We start from the raw sequence: 23,962 nt of genomic DNA, 5'->3' as shown, positions 1-23,962 counted from the left end.
ATACAGAAATGTCGATTTCTAATTAATAATAACAATCATCATTATGACTGATAGAAATTATAATAATCCAAATGATAATAATAATAATAGTAATAATAATATCATTTATTTTCAGTCTAATATCATCATCTTAGATGAACAGACTATAAATAAATAAACTGAACGTCTACAGAATTATGCCAGAGGACAGCATTAATTATTCATGTTGCCATTGGGTTCTTTTTCGGTGCTCCAAGTGGATTTACCCACCTGTGCAGAGTGAAGAAAGGTGAAGTGTTTTTGTATTTGTATTTGTATTTCTTTTTATCACAACAGATTTCTCTGTGTGAAATTCGGGCTGCTCTCCCCAAGGAGAGCGCGTCGCTACACTACAGCACCACCCATTTTTTTGGTATTTTTTCCTGAGTGCAGTTTTGTTTGTTTTTCCTATCGAAGTGGATTTTTCTATAGAATTTTGCCAGGAACAACCCTTTTGTTGCCGTGGGTTCTTTTACGTGCGCTAAGTGCACGCTGCACAGGGGACCTCGGTTTATCGTCTCATCCAAATGACTAGCGTCCAGACTACCACTCAAGGTCTAGTGGAGGGGTCTAGTGAGGGGGAGAAAATATCGGCGGCTGAGCCGTGATTCGAACCAGCGCGCTCAGGTTCGGTTCTATCGCTTCCTAGGCGGACGCGTTACCTCTAGGCCATCACTCCACTTTTTTTCCCAAGAACACACCATCATGCAGACACCCTCTGTCGTTGGATCAGACGAACCAATCGGGCCACACACCTCTATTATCTTGATGAATAGAAATGGCAAAGCTCAGTCTACTAATATTGCAATATTTGTGAATGACAAGAGTCTTGCTGTGGCTTAATTAAGGAAACTGCACCAAAACAAACAGGTAAAGAATGAAGATTTTTTTTTTTTTTAATTTCCACCACACACAAATCCGACAAACAAACAAAGTTAGACTGTATTCATTCACATTAGAGCTGTTATTCTTACTGGAAAATAAAGCAGCACACAACTTAAAGCGACATTTAGTTGTTGTTTTCCTTCAGGCTTCACTGTTGAATTTTGTATTTGCTGCTGCTGCTGCTACTGTTGCTGCTGCTGCTGCTGCTGCTGCTGTGTGTGTGTGTGTGTGTGTGTGTGTGTGTGTGTGTGTGTGTGTGTGTGTGCGCGCGCGCGCGCGCGCGCGTGTTGCATCTTATTATTTGTATTTGTATTTCTTTTTATCACAACAGATTTCTCTGTGTGAAATTCGGGCTGCTCTCCCCAGGGAGAGCGCGTCGCTATACTACAGCGCCACACTTTTTTTTTTTTTTTTTTTTTTTTTTTTTTTGCCTGCGTGTAGTTTTATTTGTTTTTCCATTGAAGTGGATTTTTCTACAGAATTTTGCCAGGAACAACCCTTTTGTTGCCGTGGGTTCTTTTACGTGCGCTAAGTGCACGCTGCACAGGGGACCTCGGTTTATCGTCTCATCCAAATGACTAGCGTCCAGACTACCACTCAAGGTCTAGTGGAGGGGGAGAAAATATCGGCGGCTGAGCCGTGATTCGAACCAGCGCGCTCAGGTTCTATCGCTTCCTAGGCGGACGCGTTACCTCTAGGCCATCACTCCACTTTTTTTCCCAAGAACACACCATCATGCAGACACCCTCTGTCGTTGGATCAGACGAACCAATCGGGCCACACACCTCTATTATCTTGATGAATAGAAATGGCAAAGCTCAGTCTACTAATATTGCAATATTTGTGAATGACAAGAGTCTTGCTGTGGCTTAATTAAGGAAACTGCACCAAAACAAACAGGTAAAGAATGAAGATTTTTTTTTTTTTTAATTTCCACCACACACAAATCCGACAAACAAACAAAGTTAGACTGTATTCATTCACATTAGAGCTGTTATTCTTACTGGAAAATAAAGCAGCACACAACTTAAAGCGACATTTAGTTGTTGTTTTCCTTCAGGCTTCACTGTTGAATTTTGTATTTGCTGCTGCTGCTGCTACTGTTGCTGCTGCTGCTGCTGCTGCTGCTGTGTGTGTGTGTGTGTGTGTGTGTGTGTGTGTGTGTGCGCGCGCGCGCGCGCGCGCGTGTTGTATCTTATTATTTGTATTTGTATTTCTTTTTATCACAACAGATTTCTCTGTGTGAAATTCGGGCTGCTCTCCCCAGGGAGAGCGCGTCGCTATACTACAGCGCCACACTTTTTTTTTTTTTTTTTTTTTTTTTTTTGCCTGCGTGTAGTTTTATTTGTTTTTCCATTGAAGTGGATTTTTCTACAGAATTTTGCCAGGAACAACTCTTTTGTTGCCGTGGGTTCTTTTACGTGCGCTAAGTGCATGCTGCACACGGGACGTCCGTTTATCGTCTCATCCGAATGACTGGCGTCCAGACCACCACTCAAGGTCCAGTAGAGGGGGAGAAAATATCGGCGGCTGAGCCGTGATTCGAACCAGCGCGCTCAGATTCTCTCGCTTGCAAGGCGGACGCGATACCTCTAGGCCATCACTCTGATTGATTGATTGATTGATATGGATACTTATATAGCGCCTATCCTCGGTCGGAGACCAAGCTCTAAGCGCTTTACAAACACGGAGTCATTTACACAACAGGCTGCCTACCTGGGTAGAGCCGACTGACAGCTGCCATTGGGCGCTCATCATTCGTTTCCTGTGCCATTCAACCATATTTTAGGCACACACGACTACACATTCAAACATGTAACATTTTACATTTTACGTGTGTGACCGTTTTTTTTTTATTTGCCCCGCCATGTAGGCAGCCATACTCCGTTTTCGGGGGGGTGTATGCTGGATATTTTCTTGTTTCCACAACCCACCGAACGCTGACATGGATTACAGGATCTTTAACGTGCGTATTTGATCTTCTGCGTGCGTATACACACGAATGGGGTTCAGGCACTGGGAGGTCTGCACGTATGTTGACCTGGGAGATCGGAAAAAAATCTCCACCCTTTACCCATCAGGCGCCACCAAGATTCGAACCCCGGACCCTCAGATTGAAAGTCCAACGCTTTAACCTGTCGGCTATTGCGCCCGTCAAGACTACGAGACTTAAAACTTTCAACGTCAGTTTAAAAGACACAGACTTATGTGCTGTTAGCTTGGTATAAAATTGCTTGCATACTGTATTGCTTGTATGTGTTATTTTTCGGAATAGTAGGTAAAACACAGCTTTCAAAACTCTCCACGTAAATTTGAAAGAAGACATGCACTGACTTATGTCCTGCTAGCTTGGTATAACAATCTTGCATGCTGCGTTGCGTTGCGTTGCTTGTGTGTTTTATTTTTCAGGAACTATAGGTAAAACATAGTTTTCAAAACTTTCAACGTCAATTTTGAAAGAAGACGCTGATTTATGTGCTGTTAGCTTGGTATAAAACTGCTTGCATGCTGTATTGCTTGTGTGCTTTATTTTTCACGATAGTAGGTAAATCATAGCTGTCAAAACTTTCAACGTCAATTTTGAAAGAAGACACTGACTTATGTGCTGTTAGCTTCGTATAAAACTGCTTGCATGCTAGACTGCTTGTATGTTTTATTTTTCGGAATAGTAGGTAAAACATAGTTTTCAAAACTTTCAACGTCAATTTTGAAAGAAGACACTGACTTATGTGCTGTTAGCTTCGTATAAAACTGCTTGCATGCTAGACTGCTTGTATGTTTTATTTTTCGGAATAGTAGGTAAAACATAGCTTTCAAAACTTTCAACGTCAATTTTGAAAGAAGACACTGATTTATGTGCTGTTAGCTTGGTATAAAATTGCTTGCATGCTGTATTGCTTGTGTTATTTTTCGGAATAGTAGGTAAAACATAGCTTTCAAAACTTTCAACGTCAATTTTGAAAGAAGACACTGACTTATGTGCTGTTAGCTTCGTATAAAACTGCTTGCATGCTAGACTGCTTGTATATTTTATTTTTCGGAATAGTAGGTAAGACATAGCTTTCAAAACTTTCAACGTCAATTTTGAAAGAAGACACTGATTTATGTGCTGTTAGCTTGGTATAAAATTGCTTGCATGCTGTATTGCTTGTGTTATTTTTCGGAATAGTAGGTAAAACATAGCTTTCAAAACTTTCAACGTCAATTTTGAAAGAAGACACTGACTTATGTGCTGTTAGCTTCGTATAAAACTGCTTGCATGCTAGACTGCTTGTATGTTTTATTTTTCGGAATAGTAGGTAAAACATAGCTTTCAAAACTTTCAACGTCAATTTTGAAAGAAGACACTGATTTATGTGCTGTTAGCTTGGTATAAAATTGCTTGCATGCTGTATTGCTTGTGTTATTTTTCGGAATAGTAGGTAAAACATAGCTTTCAAAACTTTCAACGTCAATTTTGAAAGAAGACACTGACTTATGTGCTGTTAGCTTCGTATAAAACTGCTTGCATGCTAGACTGCTTGTATGTTTTATTTTTCGGAATAGTAGGTAAAACATAGCTTTCAAAACTTTCAACGTCAATTTTGAAAGAAGACACTGATTTATGTGCTGTTAGCTTGGTATAAAATTGCTTGCATGCTGTATTGCTTGTGTTATTTTTCGGAATAGTAGGTAAAACATAGCTTTCAAAACTTTCAACGTCAATTTTGAAAGAAGACACTGACTTATGTGCTGTTAGCTTCGTATAAAACTGCTTGCATGCTAGACTGCTTGTATGTTTTATTTTTCGGAATAGTAGGTAAAACATAGCTTTCAAAACTTTCAACGTCAATTTTGAAAGAAGACACTGATTTATGTGCTGTTAGCTTGGTATAAAATTGCTTGCATGCTGTATTGCTTGTGTTATTTTTCGGAATAGTAGGTAAAACATCGCTTTCAAAACTTTCAACGTCAATTTTGAAAGAAGACACTGATTTATGTGCTGTTAGCTTGGTAGAAAACTGCTTGCATGCTAGACTGCTTGTATGTTTTATTTTTCAGGATAGTAGGTAAAACGTCGCTTTCAAAACTTTCAACTTCAATTTTGAAAGAAGACATGCACTCACTTATGTGCTGTTAGTTTAGTATAACATTGCTTGCAAGCTGGATTGCTTGTATGTGTTATTTTTCGGAAGTCAGTGCTGCTTACGCTACCGATTCAGCTAGCACAGAGGTAAATAAAAGATACATTGGAACAAACCCAGACGTTGTGTACCTCGTGAATGGAGAGAGTTATCACTCTTTACTATTTGTCAGTCATTTCATCTTTTGGTCTCATTATTTGTTAATTTCAAATAGGTAAAACAGCTTTCAAAACTTTCAACGTCAGTTTGCTAGATTGCTTGTATGTTTTATTTTTCGGAATACTAGTGTTAAAAAGGGGGGATGTAGTGGTGGGGGTAGGGGTTGAGTAGGGGTATGTACGGGTAGGTGTAGAAGGTGAAGAGGTAGAGTAGGATAACAGGCAGAGGATAGGTGCACAATCCACTCTCTCCTCGTACCACAGCAGGGTCTTTTAGAAAGATGAATTGAGGTGTTTATTTCTCTAACTTAACAGCACACAGCCCCCATGGTACTGTCTTGACCGTCTGGCTCTCCTGGCCTGCTTCAAGGAAGGAAAAGAAAGAAACCCCACTTGCCTATTCATTTTATCCTCTTCACAAGCTGGCGCCGTATGCAAACTATCTTCCGACACAGAACGTTTCCAATTGGCTGAAGTTAACAGACCAATCTGGGACCAACGGTGCTAGACTTGCACATCCAACACTTTTCTCACAGAACCAAGCATTGTCAAGGAGAAGGGGAGGGGAGGGGGGGGTGAAAAGAGGAAGGTAAGGAGGAGGAAAGATCGCCCAGCCCTGATTCTGCTCTAAACAGCTCATGATAAACACACCACACCATGTGGTGACCATTGAGGCAGATGCCATCCTGTCAGAGATCGACATGGGGTGGTAAGGAGGGGGATTGGGGAGGGGGAGGGGGGGACGGGGTTGAGGGTGATGGGAGTGGAAGGGAAAAGGGCAGGGGGGTGTATAGGAAGAGAATGGTCAGAGGAGATACCATCTTTACTTAGTATTTCTTGATAACTTGCTCCCTCTGTACTTGGCCAAGGGAAGGGGGGAAAGGGAGAGAGGGTATGGGGAGGGGTGTTGGTGGGGATAGATGCCATGGAAGGGGGGTGGGGGGAGAAGAGTAGGGAGGTAGGAAGGAGGGGTCCATCAGTGAGCAGTGTGTCTGAGAAAATCCCAGGCTTCCACCATAGGTGCCTGACACACTATAACATTATTATTATTATTATCTCTGTTACACTCGGTAAGGAAATGTATTCATCAGCACCGGTGTAACATCTCAGAACGTCCCCCACTTCCGCAGCTCACCCAGGAAAAAACATTCCCCGAGGGAACGTTCGGATCCTTAAAGAGTTAAGACATCTCCCAGGCGACGTTCTGGGACGTTTCCGCGTGCTGTTTCAGCCTCATGTAATGTCACAAAAGCACATGTCCCATCCCCTAACCCCCCCCCCCCCCCCTCTCCTCCCCGCCCTCCCCGCCACCCCACCCCACTCCAACCAAACACACACACACACACTACTATATATTAATCTGCACTTGTTAGCGTGCGCACGAGCGTGTGTGTTTGTATGAATGCGCACACGCACGAGTATGATGTGTTTGTATCTGTGTGTGTGTGCGCAGGCGCGTGTTGCGTGAGAGAGAGAGTATGTCAGTGTGTGTGTGTGTGTGTGTGTGTGTGTGTGTGTGCGCGCGCGCGCGCGCGCGCAAAAAGGTGAGGATTAAAAAAGGGGTTAGCAGGATCAGAGATTAACGTGAATGAATTCACTGATTTTAATCAAATTAATTATTACACCCTGTCAAGGGTATTAAAAAAAAAAAAGAAAGAAAAAAAGTAGTGCTATTGGCTTTCTGATATTTTGAAGAACATGAATTTCGCACGTCTTTCTTGTGAATAACACCTCCTGGAATCACAATCACAATTTGGGGTACGGGTTCGAATGCCGGGGTCATCCTTCCATTGTCCCTGCTAACTCTTTGTTCACTTCCCTCAGTCAGATTTACTTCTATTTTTAATCAGATCAAAGTTCTGGGACAGCTAAGGACTTGACTAGTTCCCAGGGGGACGATTAAGGAGGACACTGATACATCCCCCCCGTGACGATTCAGGATCTACGGAAGACGGGTGGCGGGGATTTGTGACGTTGCATCGGGTTTGACGCGGCAAATTTTTGCAACATTCTGTTTCAACCTGGAACGTGACGTCAGTGTCGCCTTATCCGTGTATAAGCTTTTACTCGGGCACAAGAATTTGGTCAACGTATGCAAGGAATCCTCTTACACGAGGTCGTTTTAAGCGAGGAAAATTTACAGAGATAACGAAGGCGGATGATCATCCATCCGGGGGGCCAAAGAAATGTGTCGACTTACCCGATGGGTCGACTTAAGCGGGGACAACTGTACTCACTCACTCACACACAGTGTATGCATGCATGCGCTCATGCACCCACCTATGCACACACACACACACACACTCACATATACACACGCATATTTGTGAGTGTGTGTGCGTGTGCGCTCGTGCATGTGTGTGTGTGTTTCTTTCTACCTTTCTTTCCCTTTATTTCATTCATATATTTCATTTATTTCTTTTAGTTTTATTTCTGTCGTTCGCCCTCTGTGTATGTTTCTCCTCAGTTTCTTATATCTTGTTCTATTTACTCAATTTTGTGTTGTTTTTTTCCATGTTAATACGTCATACAAACCTAGGGATAGAAAGCTTTCTGGGCCTGATCAGTACGATGCATCTAATCAAAGATCAGGCATCTGCTTTCCCTTCTCACCACCACTGGACACCTGCCCCCCCCCCCACCCCCCCCATTCCCCCACACTGCCCCCCCCCCTCCGCCCGTGCCCCCTGATCCCCACACACACCTTTTTTTTTGTAACAGCAGATCAATGTGATCTTTGGTTAGATGCAACGTACTGATTATCGATGTGGTGTGGCACAGTCAGTGCACACTCTGATACCTCTATGAAAGTGAAACTGGACTGTGCTTTTGTTATGTCATTCAACAGATGTCAGATAGAAATAACCTCATTAAATCTGAGGTCTTTACCTTCTTGAGGGGGTTGGAAGACTTCAAATAGTAGCCCTTACTGTATACTTGTGACTGAAGTCTGTGTTTATCTCAACAAAGTCTATTTTTCCAAAGCATTTCATCATTCACCAAGAAAACGTTTCTGACTTACAACTGTAAATCAAAATTAGTTCAGACTTTATACCATTCACCCCATGAAAAAAGACTTGTTTGAATTCTACAAAAATAGGAATATATTTCTTTAAAATGTCACACTTTCATTATTACAGCTTATTTGACAGTTTTGGAATCAAAAACAGAAAATTCATAATGAACATGCACTGGAGACATTCACAAGTGACACCAGTTTAGCTGTCAAAACAATACATCTTTTAAACTATAACAAAAATAGTAAATTAACTTTCGCTTTGCAGGGGTATTTACACATCTTCAAGCAAAAGCTGATTCCTAAATCATGTGTAAGTAAATTTTTAAAAAAAAGAAAAAAAAGAGTATATAACAACAAAAACCAGAAACATATTTGTTTAAAAAAAAATATCTATCTGATTGATTGATCGATCGATTGATCTATCATCTAGCTGACAGTGCCATATCTGAGTTTAAAAAACAAACACTGAGAAGTTTACAACTAAAATATCTACAAAAATATGATTTAAAAAAATAATTGTTCTAGACTTAAAGCAGAGGAACAGAAAAGGGGAATAACCAGCATAAAACTTCCAAAAGATTCAAATACGATTTACAAGTGACAGAACCCCAGCTATCTCTACATGGAGAGGGGAAAAGAAGATGCGTCTGTGTATGTGTGTGTGTGTGTGTATTTGTGTGCGTGCGTCCGTGTGCGTGCATGCGCGCGCATGTATGAGTGCGCGCGTGTGTGTGTTGAGTGTGTTAGCCGACAAACAGAAAACACTTAATTACATTTTTAAAATTCCATTGATTTACAACAACAACAACAACAACAACAAAATGTCAATCTGAAACATTACATGAATCATAATTATACATATGAAATTTGCTATATAATCACATTTGCAAAAACAAAGCTTTTATTCATATACTGACTGCCAAGCCTGACAATATGAAACACACCGAGTTTGAAAATAAGTGCTTTGTAAATATCAATATAATTCCATTACTTGTAAACAAACAAACAAATAAATTAAAACTTGTCACCATAGCAATTCTTGCAAACCAGGTTGACAAAAACAAACATTAATTTTGAACAATGTGTGTCATAATTTTGCTGGCTTGTTGATTTTCTTTTTTTCTTTTCTTTTTTTTTACTTAAAAAGAGACAGGTATTATCACAATATTCAAGGGAGGTAGTTGATCCATCACAAATATCTGTAAAATTTACTAAAAGTTTAGTCCCTTGTCATGTTGTTATACCCTTGATTGTCTTTTGCAACATCTCCACTGGCTCCCTATCTCACACCAAATAAAGTACAAGATCAGCACTCTATGTTATAGATGTATTCACAAAACTGCCCCTTCCTATCTCTGTGGCTGCCTTCACCTCTACACTCCATCTCGCTCACTACGATCGGCTTCGGATCCACTCTGTTTTGTTTATGCATACCCAGATTCAAACACTTGACTGTAGGCCGCCGTTCTTTCTCTGTCTCTGGATCTTGCGATTGGAATGAACTCTTTCGCTTCGTCAAGTCTCCACACTCAACTCTTTCAAGTCTGGCCTTAAAACCCACCTCTTCCCAAAATAACCTCCCTTGCCTGCATCTTCCTTGTCTTTAGTTTCTACAGTTTTAGAGTTATGCATGCGTGTGAATGACTGGTGTGAAAGTGCTTTGATTTGTCTCTGCACAAGATCCAGCGCTATATAAATACCATTATTATTATTAGTAGTAGTAGTAGTAGTAGTAGTAGTAGTAATCATGTGTCAATTGTATGTTAAAAACTTCAAACACACAAATTCCCTTTTCAGGGACTCTTCATCCTTTATCTGCAATCACAGGGTTTTTTTTTCATATTCACATATCACTTGTGTGTAAAAGTTTTCAAACATAATCATAATCAAAATTCATCTTTTTTCATGAAATTTCTGTGCACCCTGTTTGTCTGCAGTTACGAGTTCTTCATATTCACATACACCACTTGTGTGTTGAAATCTTCAAACATAACAATACACGCTCAGTAGCAACTTGACCTTGTTCATTTTTCAAGGCCTGACTAAGCGCGTTGGGCTACGCCGCTGGTCAGGCATCTGCTTGGCAGATGTGGTGTAGCGTATATGGATTTGTTCGAACGCAGTGACGCCTCCTTGAGCTACTGAAACTACTCATCTTGTTCATTTACGTAAAACTCATGCTTCTTTGGATCAGTTTCAGTAGCTCAAGGAGGCGTCACTGCGTTCGGTCAAATCCATATACGCTACACCACATCTGCCAAGCAGATGCCTGACCAGCAGCGTAACCCAACGTGCTTAGTCAGGCCTTGAGAAAAAAATATAAAATAAAATAAAATAAAATAAATAAATAAACAAACAAAAATAAAATTAAATAAAAATGAATAAATGAATAAAATAAATAAATAAATTGAAAAAATAAAATAAAATAAAATAATATAATTAATAAATAAAAATTTATAAAAAAAAAATTTTAAAAAAATCTTTGGAATAACAACCAAGAATAAGATTGGTCACTTGATAATATTTCTTTGACAAGTAAGTTTGATTTTCCATGGAAATTGTCATGGTTCATTGTTCTTTGTATCAGGTTAAATAAGGAAAATTGTTTTTTCTACTGATAATTTTGATGATGATGATGATGATGATGATGATGATGATGAAAAACTAGTTTTAAAGGAAGTTAGGAGCATTAAATGTCGGTCAACAAACAATCAGTTCCTGACAAGCTACCGTTGCAAAATGATTAGTGTGACTGACCGACAACTGTGAAAATGCAGATTTGAACCCTATCACAGGTGGGGTTGGGTTTTTGTTGTTGTTGTTTTTTGTTTTTGTTTTTTGTTGTTGTTTTTCTTTTTTTTTTTTTGGTCAGTGGCCAGCTCCAACCCAAAGTTGAATGTGCTGTGAGCTCACATTGGAAAGACTGGGACCTCATAGTCGAGGGCCATCCACTTCATGGTTGTTCGAGTTTGTTAACCAACTCTGCGAGTGTCTGTATCTTGCACGCCTGGTTGACGCCAGGATATATCATGAGAGTTCAGTCTTGTCAGGAGATCCAAAAACCCCATCGCAGGAACATCATTCATCATCCAAATACAGAAAGACAAAAAAAAAAAAAAAAAGTCCAAAACTCTGGGGTACTAAAAAAAAAAAAAAAGAACTGAATACAGTAACTCTCTCTCTCTCTCTCTCTCACACACAAAAGCACAAAATGTCAGGACATACTGTATCACATAGCACTCTGTCAATAAAAACTGCAGAACACCTAACACTTCTGTAAACTGCAAAAATGATGTCATGTTTTGTTGTTTACCATCATGTCTTTTCATTCTACAGCATGTCAAAGAAATATAAAACCATGGCACAAACACTGTATAAAAAAAACATGCTAAAATCAACATGCTGCATATCTGTTTATCTGTTTCCAAAATGAACAGCAATCAATACTTACATGGGCTTGACATAAAATATAGAAAAATGATGTTAACAGAAAAAAATACGTGAAAAAGAAACCAACTTCCAAAATCAAACACACAGAAATGAAAAATATATATTACATGTATAATCAATTCAAGAAAAAAAAAAAAAAAATTATTTACCCATTTTCAGAAAGTTTCAAAAAAGTGTTTCTTTAGTCCTCTTAGATACCTATTACTTTTGTATAGCATTTTCAAACATTTCATTTTTAGCCCAGCCAAAAGATACAGGTCCATTTTCAGAGCTTTAAAGCAGCTCTTGACAATGAAACACAAAAAAGTTTATTCTGTACAAGTGGTGTTTAGCTATAGCAGTCTTTCACACACACACACACACACACACATACAGATAGAGAGTGGGAAAGAAAAAAAAAGAGACAGAGACATAGAAAGACATTTAAAAGAGAAAGAGAAAGCGTCAGACAGACAAAGAAGTTTCAGTTTCAGTTTCAGTAGCTCAAGGAGGCATCACTGCATTCGGACAAATCCATATACGCTACACCACATCTGCCAAGCAGATGCCTGACCAGCAGCGTAACCCAACGCGCTTAGTCAGGCCTTGAGAAAAAAAAAAGGTGAATAAATAATAGATAAGCGTACATAAATAAGTAAATAAATAAATAAATAATAATTCTAATATATATAAAAAAGGGGTAGTAGTAATAATAATAATAAAGACAAAGAAACAAACACGCACACAGAGGGAGGGACAAAGAGACAGACAGCGAGAGACATATCATCAGACCAAGTCAAGATACGGAACAATGGCCCCGACGATGGCCCCTCCCCCACAAAAACCGAAGCAGGCGCAGAACTCCTCACTCACTGTTTCTCGCCGCCCCGTTTGGGTGAAGCGGAGGACGATGAAGGACGAAGGAAAACCTTCTCCAGACCCATCATTGGTGCCTCAAAGGCCAAGGAGGCCACAAAGGCCACCACACAGGAGGCCACCAGACTACCCAGATACAGGAATACCTGCAACAGAAATACCAAGAACATTACTTACACAGATTCATTTTCAACATCACTATCTGTAGCAAAATCATCCGATTCGAATTCCACCTCACTATCAGAGTAATCACTGTCATACTCTATTTCTGATAAATCATCAAGCATATCAGTTACTTGCTGCGTCGTGAACAGTTGTTTTCTTGCACATTTTGTCCCTGATTTCTGCCCTGACAGGCCAGGTTGAGACTCTCTGCACGCTTCAAGTGTTTACACACCGCTCAACCGGTGGCTGGGCATTATGTCATTTTTCTCTGCCACCGGTAAAGCTGTGGTCAGGGCTCAAAGGGTTAATGTTATATTTTTGAACGTCAGCTAAGGACCCACGATAATGTAATGGGTAAGACAGTTTCTTCTCACCTGAACACGCAGGGTTCGAATGTGCCATTAGGACTTTTTTTTTTCTTTTTTCTTTTTCTTTTAACCTGATAATAACAAATACAGAACAGGTTTCAACGATTAGATTTTTTTTTTTTCACAAGTGAGTCTTGAAGGCCTTGCCTCTCTTGTTTTAGTATTATTATCATTTGCTTATATATTCATTTATTGCTTTGTGACAGTAGTGCATGTACTGACTGTGCTTCAGTCAGCAAATAGGCAGTAGAGTTCCAGGAAAGGATCTTCTGCTTCTTTTTCGTTCGTGGGCTGCGACTCCCACGTTCACTCATATATACACGAGTGGACATTCACGCGTATGACTGTTTTCTACCACCGCTCCCCCGATTTAGGCAGCCATACTCCGTTTTCAGGGGATAATGAAAGGATGAATGAATGAGCAACACCACTTCAAAGACTATATCCTGTATTTGTTTTTTTGTGTTTTTTTTTGGAGGGGGGGTTGATAAACATTGGTGCATTGATAAAAAAATATCTGTGCCCCTTTAGTCTTATGACATCACAAAACCAGAGGTGCAATATTGTTTTAAACAAGATGACTAAAAAGAACTGAATTTTTCCTATTTTTATGCCTAATTTGGTGTCAACTGACAAAGTATTTGCAGAGAAAATGTCAATGTTAAAGTTTACCACGGACACACAGACACACACACACACACAGACAACCGAACACCAGGTTAAAACATAGACTCACTTTTTTTTTACACAAGTGAGTCAAAAATGAACCGTGAAAAGAAATGAAAAGACGGACTGACCAGGTTAACATCATCACAGAAGATGGTGGCACGTGTGTTCATGACGTACAGCATGATCACCATGATGTGCAGCAGGTAGATGCAGTACGACAGACGGCTGACCGGCACGAAGGCTGACCACGACAAGATCGTGTTCACAAAACCTGAACAACAACAACAGTTTCAGTTTCAGTTTCAGTAGCTCAAGGAGGCATCACTGCGTTCGGACAAATCCATATACGCTACACCACATCTGCCAAGCAGATGCCTGACCAGCAGCGTAACCCAACGCGCTTAGTCAGGCCTTGAGAAAAAAAAAAGAAAAAAAAAAGAAAAGCTTACATAAATAAATAAATAAATAGATAATAATTATTATATAAAAAAAAGGTAGTAGTGATGAAAATAATAATAAAATAATAATAATAAATAAATAATTAAATAAATAAGACAACAATGATGATAAATAAGCAAATAAATGTAAAACATGAAGACACACATTCACACATACACCCGCACATGCATAACAGATATGTGCCAAACACACAGTTTCACAGATATGAAAGCACAGTCAAATACATATAAACATACATGAGCTCCAACACACACACACACACACACACACACACACACACACATTACCCTGCACCTCCTCTACTGTACACCAACAACAACAACAACAACAACAAGGTTATACCAACAGGAGAAACAGAGATCGTGGAGACTGAAAGAGAGAGTGGAGGAGGAGGAGGAGGAGGAGGAGGAAAAAAAGAAGAAGAAGAAAAAGAAATGAATGGTAAAAATGATAAAATATGAATAATGATGATAACAATGATAATAACAATAGGATGACAACAACAATAATAATAAAAATGATGATAAGAAGAAGAAGAATGATAACAAAATAATAATAACAATGATAATAATAAGAAAAAGAAGAATGGTTGTAGTAGTAGTAGCAGTAGTAGTAGTAGTAATCATCATCATCATCATAATTATATTATCATTATCATTATTTTTATTATTATCATTATGATAAAGAAGAAGAAGAGGACAAGAAGAAGAAGAAGATGGACACAGTACAGCAGACTGCTGACAGGCATGTCGTAAGATGACCATGACAAGATCGTGTTCACAAAACCTGTGTTCGACTGCAAAATCAACAATAAACAAACAAAACAAAACACAAAAATAAAATATAGAGAATCTGAAGAAATCAAAAGCAAAACATTTTTTTTATCAAAGGAAAAGGGAATAAGCACTTATCTCAGCCCATTTTCATCCTATAAAATATCCTAAGGTATACAAGAAAACAAAACAATTTAGAGAGGGGAAAAAAAAAGTAATTACATGTACGCCTCATGACAAAAAACAACAGCAAAATATACTGCAGAGATATATGAATTTTTCCACAAAAACATGGTACACTTATGCATGAATGAGAGAGGGAAAGAAGAAAGAAAGGAAAGAAAGCGGACATAATGAAGGACAGAGATAGAAAGAAAGCGTGCAGGGTGTACAAGGCAAGGCAAGGCAAGACAAGAAGTTTATTTCATGTGCCTCCTGGGGGCATTGAAACATTACATACAGTCATCTTTTACAGTGATGTTAAAATCTAGAACTAGGCTTATTCATTCAATCACTCAATAAACACATTAACAAGTAATATTTCACTCATAATAAAAAAACAAACAAAAATTGTTCATAGAGAGAGAGACCGACACAGAGAAAAGGAAATTATGTCCAGGGGATAGAATTTTAAAGGGGGGTGGGGGGTGGGGATACCTTGAGTGACTCACTCACCTCCATTGCCAGTGACGCAGGCGATGACGACCCAGGCCACACATGCACCCCACACTGTTCTGTTGACGGCGTTGTAGAATGCGGCCACCGGCACAGTCACGGGGTTTGCGTAGCTGTCATCGCTCAGTCCAAACAGCACAGCCAGGGCACAGGCAGTGGCTAGGGCCCACAGGACGGCATTAACCAGCTGGGGGGGTGAGGGGGGGGGGGTTGGGGGTGGGGGGAGATAAAATGCAATACAATGCAATACAATTCATGACAATACTATACAAGACAAGACAAGACATGACAGCAAAGGACAATATGATGCAATGCAATGTGATGCGATGCAATGTGATGCATGCAATGCAATGTGATGCAATGCAATGCAATGTAATGCAATGCAGTATAATTTGATGCCAGACAGACTCACCCACGAGATGCGCAGCTTACGGTCTGTGCGGTACAGGAAGTAGCCAGCCAGCAAGCCGATTATGTAGGGCCCCATGCGGTTGTAGGGTCTTACGTAATAGACGTCCATGTAGTCTATTGTACTGGAAACGAAAAGTAATGTCAAGTCCTTTAAGAAGAAGCAGCAGCAACGAAGACCGCCAACACTGAAATGAGAAGGAGCAAAAGAAGATGCAACAAAGAACACATTCTTTCACACAAAGAACACATTCTTATACACACAAAGAACACATTCTTTCACACAAAAAACACATTCATACACACAAAGAACACATTCATACATACAAAATACACATTCATACACACAAAGACCACATTCATACACACCAAAAATACATTCACACACACAAAGAACACATTCATACACACAAAACACACATTTATACACACAAAGAACACATTCATACACACAAAACATACATGAACGCACATACACACACACACATACACAGGCTCACTTACATGTGTGCATGCATTCATGTACACACTCAGACAAGCATGCACACATGCACATAATAATCACAGGCACACAGCCCCCCCCCCCCCCCCCCCCCCCCACACACACACAGAGGCATGTATGCACACATGTGCGCACAAATGTACACACACACACACACATACACATACAAAGACACACATCACACACATACACACACGCACACTGATGACATTGTGGACTGAAAACTGAAAGGATGTGGGATAGAGCCCCATCAAAGATAGGGATTTTCCTCCCACACCCTCCACACCCGAAGGCCGGCTCCCACTCAGGGCTGCATGTGAGTCCGTGCTATGGGCTCAACTGGCCAGACTGGAACCATGCAACAGTCAAGAGTCATCCACTTCACTCTTCTTCTTCTTCTTCTTCTGCGTTCACTCATATGCACACGAGTGGGCTCTTACGTGTATGACCGTTTTTACCCTGCCATCAACCATCCACTTCACTCAAATTTCCTAACCAACCCACACAGCAGGTATTTGCATCTTTCCAAATGTCACTTAAAACGGAAAGACGTAAAACCAACGGAGACTTCTTTAAGGAAGTCCTGGCTGTCTAAAGAGGGGTGAGTGAAGTCCTGGCTGTCTGAAGAGGGGAGAGTGAAGTCCTGGCTGTCTGAAGAGGGTTGAGTTTGTCTGAAGAGGGGTGAGTGAAGTCCTGGCTGTCTGAAGAGGTGTGAGTGAAGTCCTGGCTGTCTGAAGAGGTGTGAGTGAAGTCCTGGCTGTCTGAAGAGGTGTGAGTGAAATCCTGGCTGTCTGAAGAGGGATGAGTGAAGTCCTGGCCGTCTAAAGAGGGGGGGGGGGGGGGGTGAAGTCCTGGCTATCTAAAGAGGGGTGAGTGAAGTCCTGGCTGTCTGAAGAGGTGTGAGTGAAATCCTGGCTGTCTGAAGAGGTGTGAGTGAAGTCCTGGCTGTCTGAAGAGGGATGAGTGAAGTCCTGCCTGTCTGAAGAGGGATGAGTGAAGTCCTGGCTGTCTGAAGAGGGGTGAGTGAAGTCCTGGCTGTCTGAAGAGGTGTGAGTGAAGTCCTGGCTGTCTGAAGAGGTGTGAGTGAAATCCTGGCTGTCTGAAGAGGGGTGAGTGAAGTCCTGGCTGTCTAAAGAGGGGGGGGGTGAAGTCCTGGCTATCCAAAGAGGGGTGAGTGAAGTCCTGGCTGTCTGAAGAGGGGTGAGTGAATTCCTGGCTATCTAAATAGCTGTGAGTGAACTCCTGGCTGTCTGAAGAGGGGTGAGTGAAGTCCTGGCTGTCTGAAGAGGGTTGAGTGGTCCTGGCTGTCTGAAGAGGGGTGAGTGAAGTCCTGGCTGTCTGAAGAGGTGTCAGTGAAGTCCTGGCTGTCTGAAGAGGGGTGAGTGTAGTCCTGGCTGTCTGAAGCGGGGTGAAAGAAGTCCTGGCTGTCTGAAGAGGGGTGAGTGAAGTCCTGGCTGTCTGAAGAGGGTTGAGTGGTCCTGGCTGTCTGAAGAGGGGTGAAGTCCTGGCTGTCTGAAGAGGGGTGAGTGAAGTCCTGGCTGTCTGAAGAGGTGTGAGTGAAGTCCTGACTGTCTGAAGAGGGTTGAGTGGTCCTGGCTGTCTGAAGAGGGGTGAAGTCCTGGCTGTCTGAAGAGGGGTGAGTGAAGTCCTGGCTGTCTGAAGAGGGGTGAGTGAAGTCCTGGCTGTCTGAAGAGGGGTGAGTGAAGTCCTGGCTGTCTGAAGAGGGTTGAGTGGTCCTGGCTGTCTGAAGAGGGGTGAAGTCCTGGCTGTCTGAAGAGGGGTGAGTGAAGTTCTGGCTGTCTGAAGAGGGATGAGTGAAGTCCTGGCTGTTTGAAGAGGGGTGAGTGAAGTCCTGGCTGTCGGAAGAGGGTTGAGTGAAGTCCTGGCTATCTAAAGAGGTGTGAGTGAACTCCTGGCTGTCTGAAGAGGGGTGAGTGAAGTCCTGGCTGTCTGAAGAGGAGTGAGTGAAGTCCTGGCTGTCTAAAGAGGGATGAGTGAAGTCCTGGCTGTCTGAAGAGGTGTGAGTGAAGTCCTGGCTGTCTGAAGAGGTGTGAGTGAAGTCCTGGCTGTCTGAAGAGGGGTGAGTGAAATCCTGGCTGTCTGAAGAGGGGTGAAATCCTGGCTGGCTGAAGAGGGACGAAGTCCTGGCTGTCTCTCTGAAGAGGGATAAGTCCTGGGTACCTGAAGACAGGTGGTCCTGTCTCTCTGAAGAGGGGTGAAGTCATGACAGTCAGAGGAGGGGTGAAGTCCTGGCTGTCTGAAGAGGGTTGAGTGGTCCTGGCTGCCTGAAGACAGGTGGTCCTGTCCCTCTGAAGAGGGGTGAAGTCCTCGCTGTCTGGTGAGGGATGAAGTCCTGGCTGCCTGAAGACAGGTGGTCCTGTCTCTCTGAAGAGGAGTGAAGTCATGACAGTCAGAGGAGGGATGAGCCCTTGCTGTTCTTCTGGCGCTCTGACTGGGGAGGTCCTGGCTGATGCTTGTGGTCCTGAATGAAGTCTTCAGAGTCAGCAGGTTCCTTAGTGGATGATCTTCACTCAAACGGAGGAAGGATTTCTCACTCATTCTAGCTCAACAACTAAGCGAACACAGCACAGCAGAGCACAACACAGCACACCACAACACAGCACAGCACAGCACAGCACAGCACAATGCAACGCAATACAACACAGCACAGCACAGCACAGCACAGCACAGCACAAAACAACACAACACAACACAATGCAACACCAAAAAAGCACAAAAAAAACCATCTATGAGCACAACACAACACAATACAACAAAACACAACACAACACAACACAGCACAGCACAACACATCACAACACAGCACAACACAACACAACACAACACAATGCAACACCAAAAAAACCACATCCATCAACAATAGAAACTTCAATGGCACCCACACGCTGGTGGAGTTCATGGGGTCAAAGCCCTCCACAGGGTGCCGGAGCCCTGGTGGAAACCCCTGCTGCTGACTGAGAACCCCGGGAACAATGGTGGTGACGAGCAAAAATGCCCCGGCGACCACAACTCCCAACAAAGGGAAACTGAAAAGGAACCGTTAAAAGAGTGACGTACATACGTTCAGTGTCTTGAGAGCCTGCCAAAGGTTGTGTGGCAACGTTTTTGTGCCTAAAAATGAAGCGAGACAAACAAGCCAAAAAAAACGATTTTAATAAAACACACATACACACACACACACACAAAAGAAAGATAAATAAACAAAATAACACACACACAACACACACACACACACACACACAAAATAATTAAAAAACATAAACAAAACAAACAGATAAGTGAATGCTTTGAAACGTTACCAGTGGTACTGTCCAATTATCTAGCCTTAGCCATTACATGCTGAATACTGGTGGTGTGGAATCACTGTGGTATCAATGTGAAGCAAAAAAAAAAAAAAAAAAACCAACAAAACCCAAAACAAAAACAACTTCTTGTGCATAGTAGTGGTGTAACTGATTTTGTGAAACAGAAGTAATGCGATCCCAAGACGTTAAAAAAGAAAGTTTAAGGCCCATAGCCATGGTGATCGATGTCCTGGCCTGCCGCTTTTGACCCATCTCTTTTAGACAATAGCCCTTTACATGTCTGTCTGAGTGTGTATGTGCGCAATAGCCGAGTGGTTAAAGCGTTGGACTTTCAATCTGAGGGTCCCGGGTTCGAATCACGGTAAAGGGTGGAGATTTTTCCGATTTCCCAGGTCAACATATGCGCAGACCTGCTAGTGCCTCAACCCCCTTCGTGTGTATACGCACGCAGAAGATCAAACATGCACGTTAAAGATCCTGCAACCCATTTCAGTGTTCGGTGGGTTATGGAGACATGAAAATACCCAGCATGCATGAACCACGGCAGAGTCATCGGCAAGTCGATGTTGGTCGTGTAACAGAAAGAAGAAGAACCCAATTGAATTTCACAGGAAATGAATGATGAGCACTCAACGGCAGCCGTCATTCAGCTCTACCCAGGTAGGCAGCCTGTTGTGCAAATGACCCCGAGTTTGTTAAGCGCTTAGAGCTTGGTCTCCGACCAAAGATAGGCCTATATCAGTATCCACATCCAATCGAAATCAAATCAAATCAAGCCCTTATCTGGTAAGCGTACACATCAGTAGCAGCAATGGGGCTAACATCACCACCACCTTGACAACATACATACACTGGCAATGGAGCTGGTGTACTCACAAGAAGAGGGGGACGAAGATGAGAGGACTCAGGATGTAAAACTGCATGTCATCGGCCAAGTACCAGGAGTGACCGAAACACTGGAGCCAATCAAACAGAGGCAACACATCAGGGAATTTCCGTCAGACAAGTTTCCGTAGACTACAATACAGACTTCACACTTAAAAAGCAAACAAAGGTATTCTTCTTTCTTTAATCAGTTCAGCTTCCTTTCAGTAATACTGGACATGTCATGCCTGTGTGTGTGTGTGTGTGTGTGTGTGTGTGTGTGTGTGTGTGTGTCAGTGTGTGTGTATGTACATGTGTGTGTATATGTGTGTGTGCCAGTGTATGTGTACTTACGTCTGTGTGTGTGTGTGTGTGTGTGCGTGTGTGGGTGCGCATGTGCATGTGCATGTGTGTGTATGTGTGTGTGTGCCAGTGTATGTGTGCTTACGTCTGTGTGTGTGTGTGTGTGTGTGTGTGTGCGTGCGCATGCATGCATGCGCATGTGCATGTGCATGTGTGTGTATGTTTATGATGGGGGATGGGGGATGGGGGGTGGTAGGGGGGGCTGGAGGATAAAGGTGGTAGGGGTGGGGGGGGAGGGTATAGAGAAAAAGGATAAACTAGAACAGCAGAATCAACAATTTGCAAACATGTTCCCTGAAACTAGAAAGCAAATAAACACACATCAAAAAACAACAACAACAAAACAAAAAAAGAAAAGTCAAAAACGTGTGTGTGTGTGTGTTTGCGTGTTTGCGTGTGTGCGTGTGTCTGTGTGTGTGTTTGCGTGTGTGTTTTTGCATGTGTTTACGTGTTCGCACGCGTGTGTGTGTGTGTGTTTGCGTGTGTTTGTGTGTGTGTGTGTGTGTGTGTGTATGCGCACATGTGTGTGTGTGTGTGTGTGTGTGTGTGTAGCATGCATGCCTTGTACCTGTGCAGCAAACAAACAAACATGCCCCCTGAAAAAAAAAATATATATATATATATTCACCGCCTCTTTGGTGTTGACAATGTTATTGATGTAGAGCAGGTTGGTCCACCAGTTGTCGGCACAGAAGTCCTCATCCTGAAACTTGGACGGCCAGAAGGGCCCATCGCCCCAGTAGGGAGCCAGGCAGGTATACACCATCAGACACAGCATGTAGGCAGGGGTCAGTCTGCACAGCAAATGTTCCAGAACAGAACAGAACAAAATTACCAAATTTTGTATTTGTATTTCTTTGTATCACAGCAGATTTCTCTGTGTGAAATTCGGGCTGCTCTCTCCCCTGGGAGAGCACATCGCTATACTACAGCGCCACCCATTTTTGTAATTATTTTTTTCCAGAGTGCAGTTTTTATTTGTTTTTCCTATCGAAGTGGATTTTACTACAGAATTTTGCCAGGAACAACCCTTTTGTTGCCGTGGGTTCTTTTACGTGCGCTAAGTGCATGCTGCACACGGGACCTCAGTTTATCGTCTCATCCGAATGACCAGCGTCCAGACCACCACTCAAGGTCTAGTGGAGGGGGAGAAAATATCGGCGGCTGAGCCGTGATTTGAACCAGCGCACTCAGATTCTCTCGCTTCCTCTAGGCCATCACTCCACTGTTATTGGGTGTATACTCCCTCAGCCTTTGACTTTCCCCAAGCCTACCTACCTACCTCCCTCACAAAGCAGTGACCAGAAGACTCTTGATGGGTGGGGATGTACGTCTCTCTCTCTCAACCCCTGCAGGTCCAGAACCCCCCCCCCCCCCCCGACTTCCAAATGATTTATTACGGGTGTGCAAAAAAAAAAAAAAAAAAAAAAAAGTCCACACTTAGGTTGTGTATTCACAGCACCTTCTTCTTATCATTATTATTCGTTTGCATACATGTGGGCTTTTTACGTGTATGACTCTTCATCTTCTGCTATGTAGGTAGTCATACCCCTTTTTTGGGTGGGGGAGGGGGGAGGGGGTCAGGGGGGGGGGGGGTGAATACCGGGTATGTTCCTGTTTCCTTAACCCACTGAACTCTGACATGGATCTTTAACTCTCTCCATACGAACGGCGAAAGAGATGACGTTAACGGCGTTTCAGCCCAATTACCATCATCAAAATATTGCATGCGGAAGGCTCTTATACTGAAGACGTGAATGTTGGCAAAGAATACCACAATTCTGACGACGGAAGCTAAAGGTTGGGTCATTTAGACACCCACTGGACAACCAAGGGGTCTGTGTAGAGGAGAAGAGAGGACTGGCCGTACTGAGTTAAGGCATGTTTGATCTTCTGCTATCGCCGACTTTCCTAAAACTCTCTTGGCCGAGAGAGTGGGGATGTAACTTGGGCAAGACACCCTCCACCATAATCAAATTCTAGCCCAAATAGTCAGAACAGCAGTTGCCTCCTCTGCTGTTCTGATGGTCATAGTTGGACACGACTGACTATCATATCATACATGTAAAAACACACAAAGGGGGCTCAGGTACTGAGACACGCGTGTGATCTGACAAGAAAAATCATATCTGGTGGTAAAACAAATATGCATGCAGACAGAATTTTTTATATTCTTTTATGTATACATGGGTGGTGCTGTACTGTGGTGATGCGCTCTCCCCAAGTTTGTGTGTGTGTGTTTGTGTGTGTGTGTGTGTGTGTTCGTTCTTTAGTTTAGCGTCTTTTCACTATCAGTGATATGTTAGACGATTAACAAATAAAGAAAAGAGAAAAAAAAAGGGGGGAGTGGGGAGGGTGGGAGTAGGGAGGTATTGGGGGGGGAGAGGAAAACAGAAAAAGTAGAACACTACCAAAAAATGCATAACTAATATGCAATTACATTTAACAGTAATAATTCAGTAATGATAATTATAATTAGAAACCATTAACGCAGTTATGAAGCACATTAAATAAATGTAGAAATAGGGCTATGAACTACTGCCTGTGAAAGTTTGATCATAAGAACCTTGTCAGAAATGTGTGTGTGTGTGTGTGTGTGTGTGTGTGTGTCTGTGTCAGTGTGTGTGTATGTGTGTCTGTGTATGTGCGTGTGTGTGTGTGTGTGTGTGTGTGTGTGTGTGTGTGTGTGTGTGTGTGTCTGTGTCAGTGTGTGTGTGTGTGTCTGTGTCAGTGTGTGTGTGTGTGTGTGTCTGTGTCTGTGTATGTGCGTGCACATGTGTGTGTGTGTGGGTGTGTGTGTGTGTGTCTGTGTCTGTGTATGTGCGTGTGTCAGTCTGTGTGTGTCTGCGTATGTGCGTGTGTCTGTGTATGTGTGTGTGTG

The 23,962-nt window shown here is 42.2% G+C and overlaps 1 protein-coding gene across 1 annotated transcript in view; it reads right to left on the bottom strand.

Moving 5' to 3' along the window:
- Positions 1 to 10,552: 10,552 nt before the first annotated feature.
- The window catches only part of LOC143286121 (nose resistant to fluoxetine protein 6-like), a 44,200-nt gene continuing 30,790 nt past the window's right edge, over positions 10,553 to 23,962 (bottom strand). Inside the window, exons 10-16 of the mRNA XM_076593713.1 lie at positions 21,710 to 21,875; positions 20,731 to 20,810; positions 19,432 to 19,575; positions 16,031 to 16,151; positions 15,619 to 15,805; positions 13,840 to 13,982; positions 10,553 to 12,655 (exon numbers count right to left, since the gene is read on the bottom strand). Of these exons, the coding sequence (XP_076449828.1) occupies positions 12,503 to 12,655; positions 13,840 to 13,982; positions 15,619 to 15,805; positions 16,031 to 16,151; positions 19,432 to 19,575; positions 20,731 to 20,810; positions 21,710 to 21,875 (994 nt within the window). The 3' untranslated portion in view covers positions 10,553 to 12,502. The remainder of the gene's footprint in view (positions 12,656 to 13,839; positions 13,983 to 15,618; positions 15,806 to 16,030; positions 16,152 to 19,431; positions 19,576 to 20,730; positions 20,811 to 21,709; positions 21,876 to 23,962) is intronic.

This window comes from Babylonia areolata, chromosome 9 (genome assembly GCF_041734735.1).
Source record: "Babylonia areolata isolate BAREFJ2019XMU chromosome 9, ASM4173473v1, whole genome shotgun sequence".
Taxonomy (NCBI): domain Eukaryota; kingdom Metazoa; phylum Mollusca; class Gastropoda; order Neogastropoda; family Buccinidae; genus Babylonia; species Babylonia areolata.
This window is presented reverse-complemented; position numbering and strand designations above follow the sequence as displayed.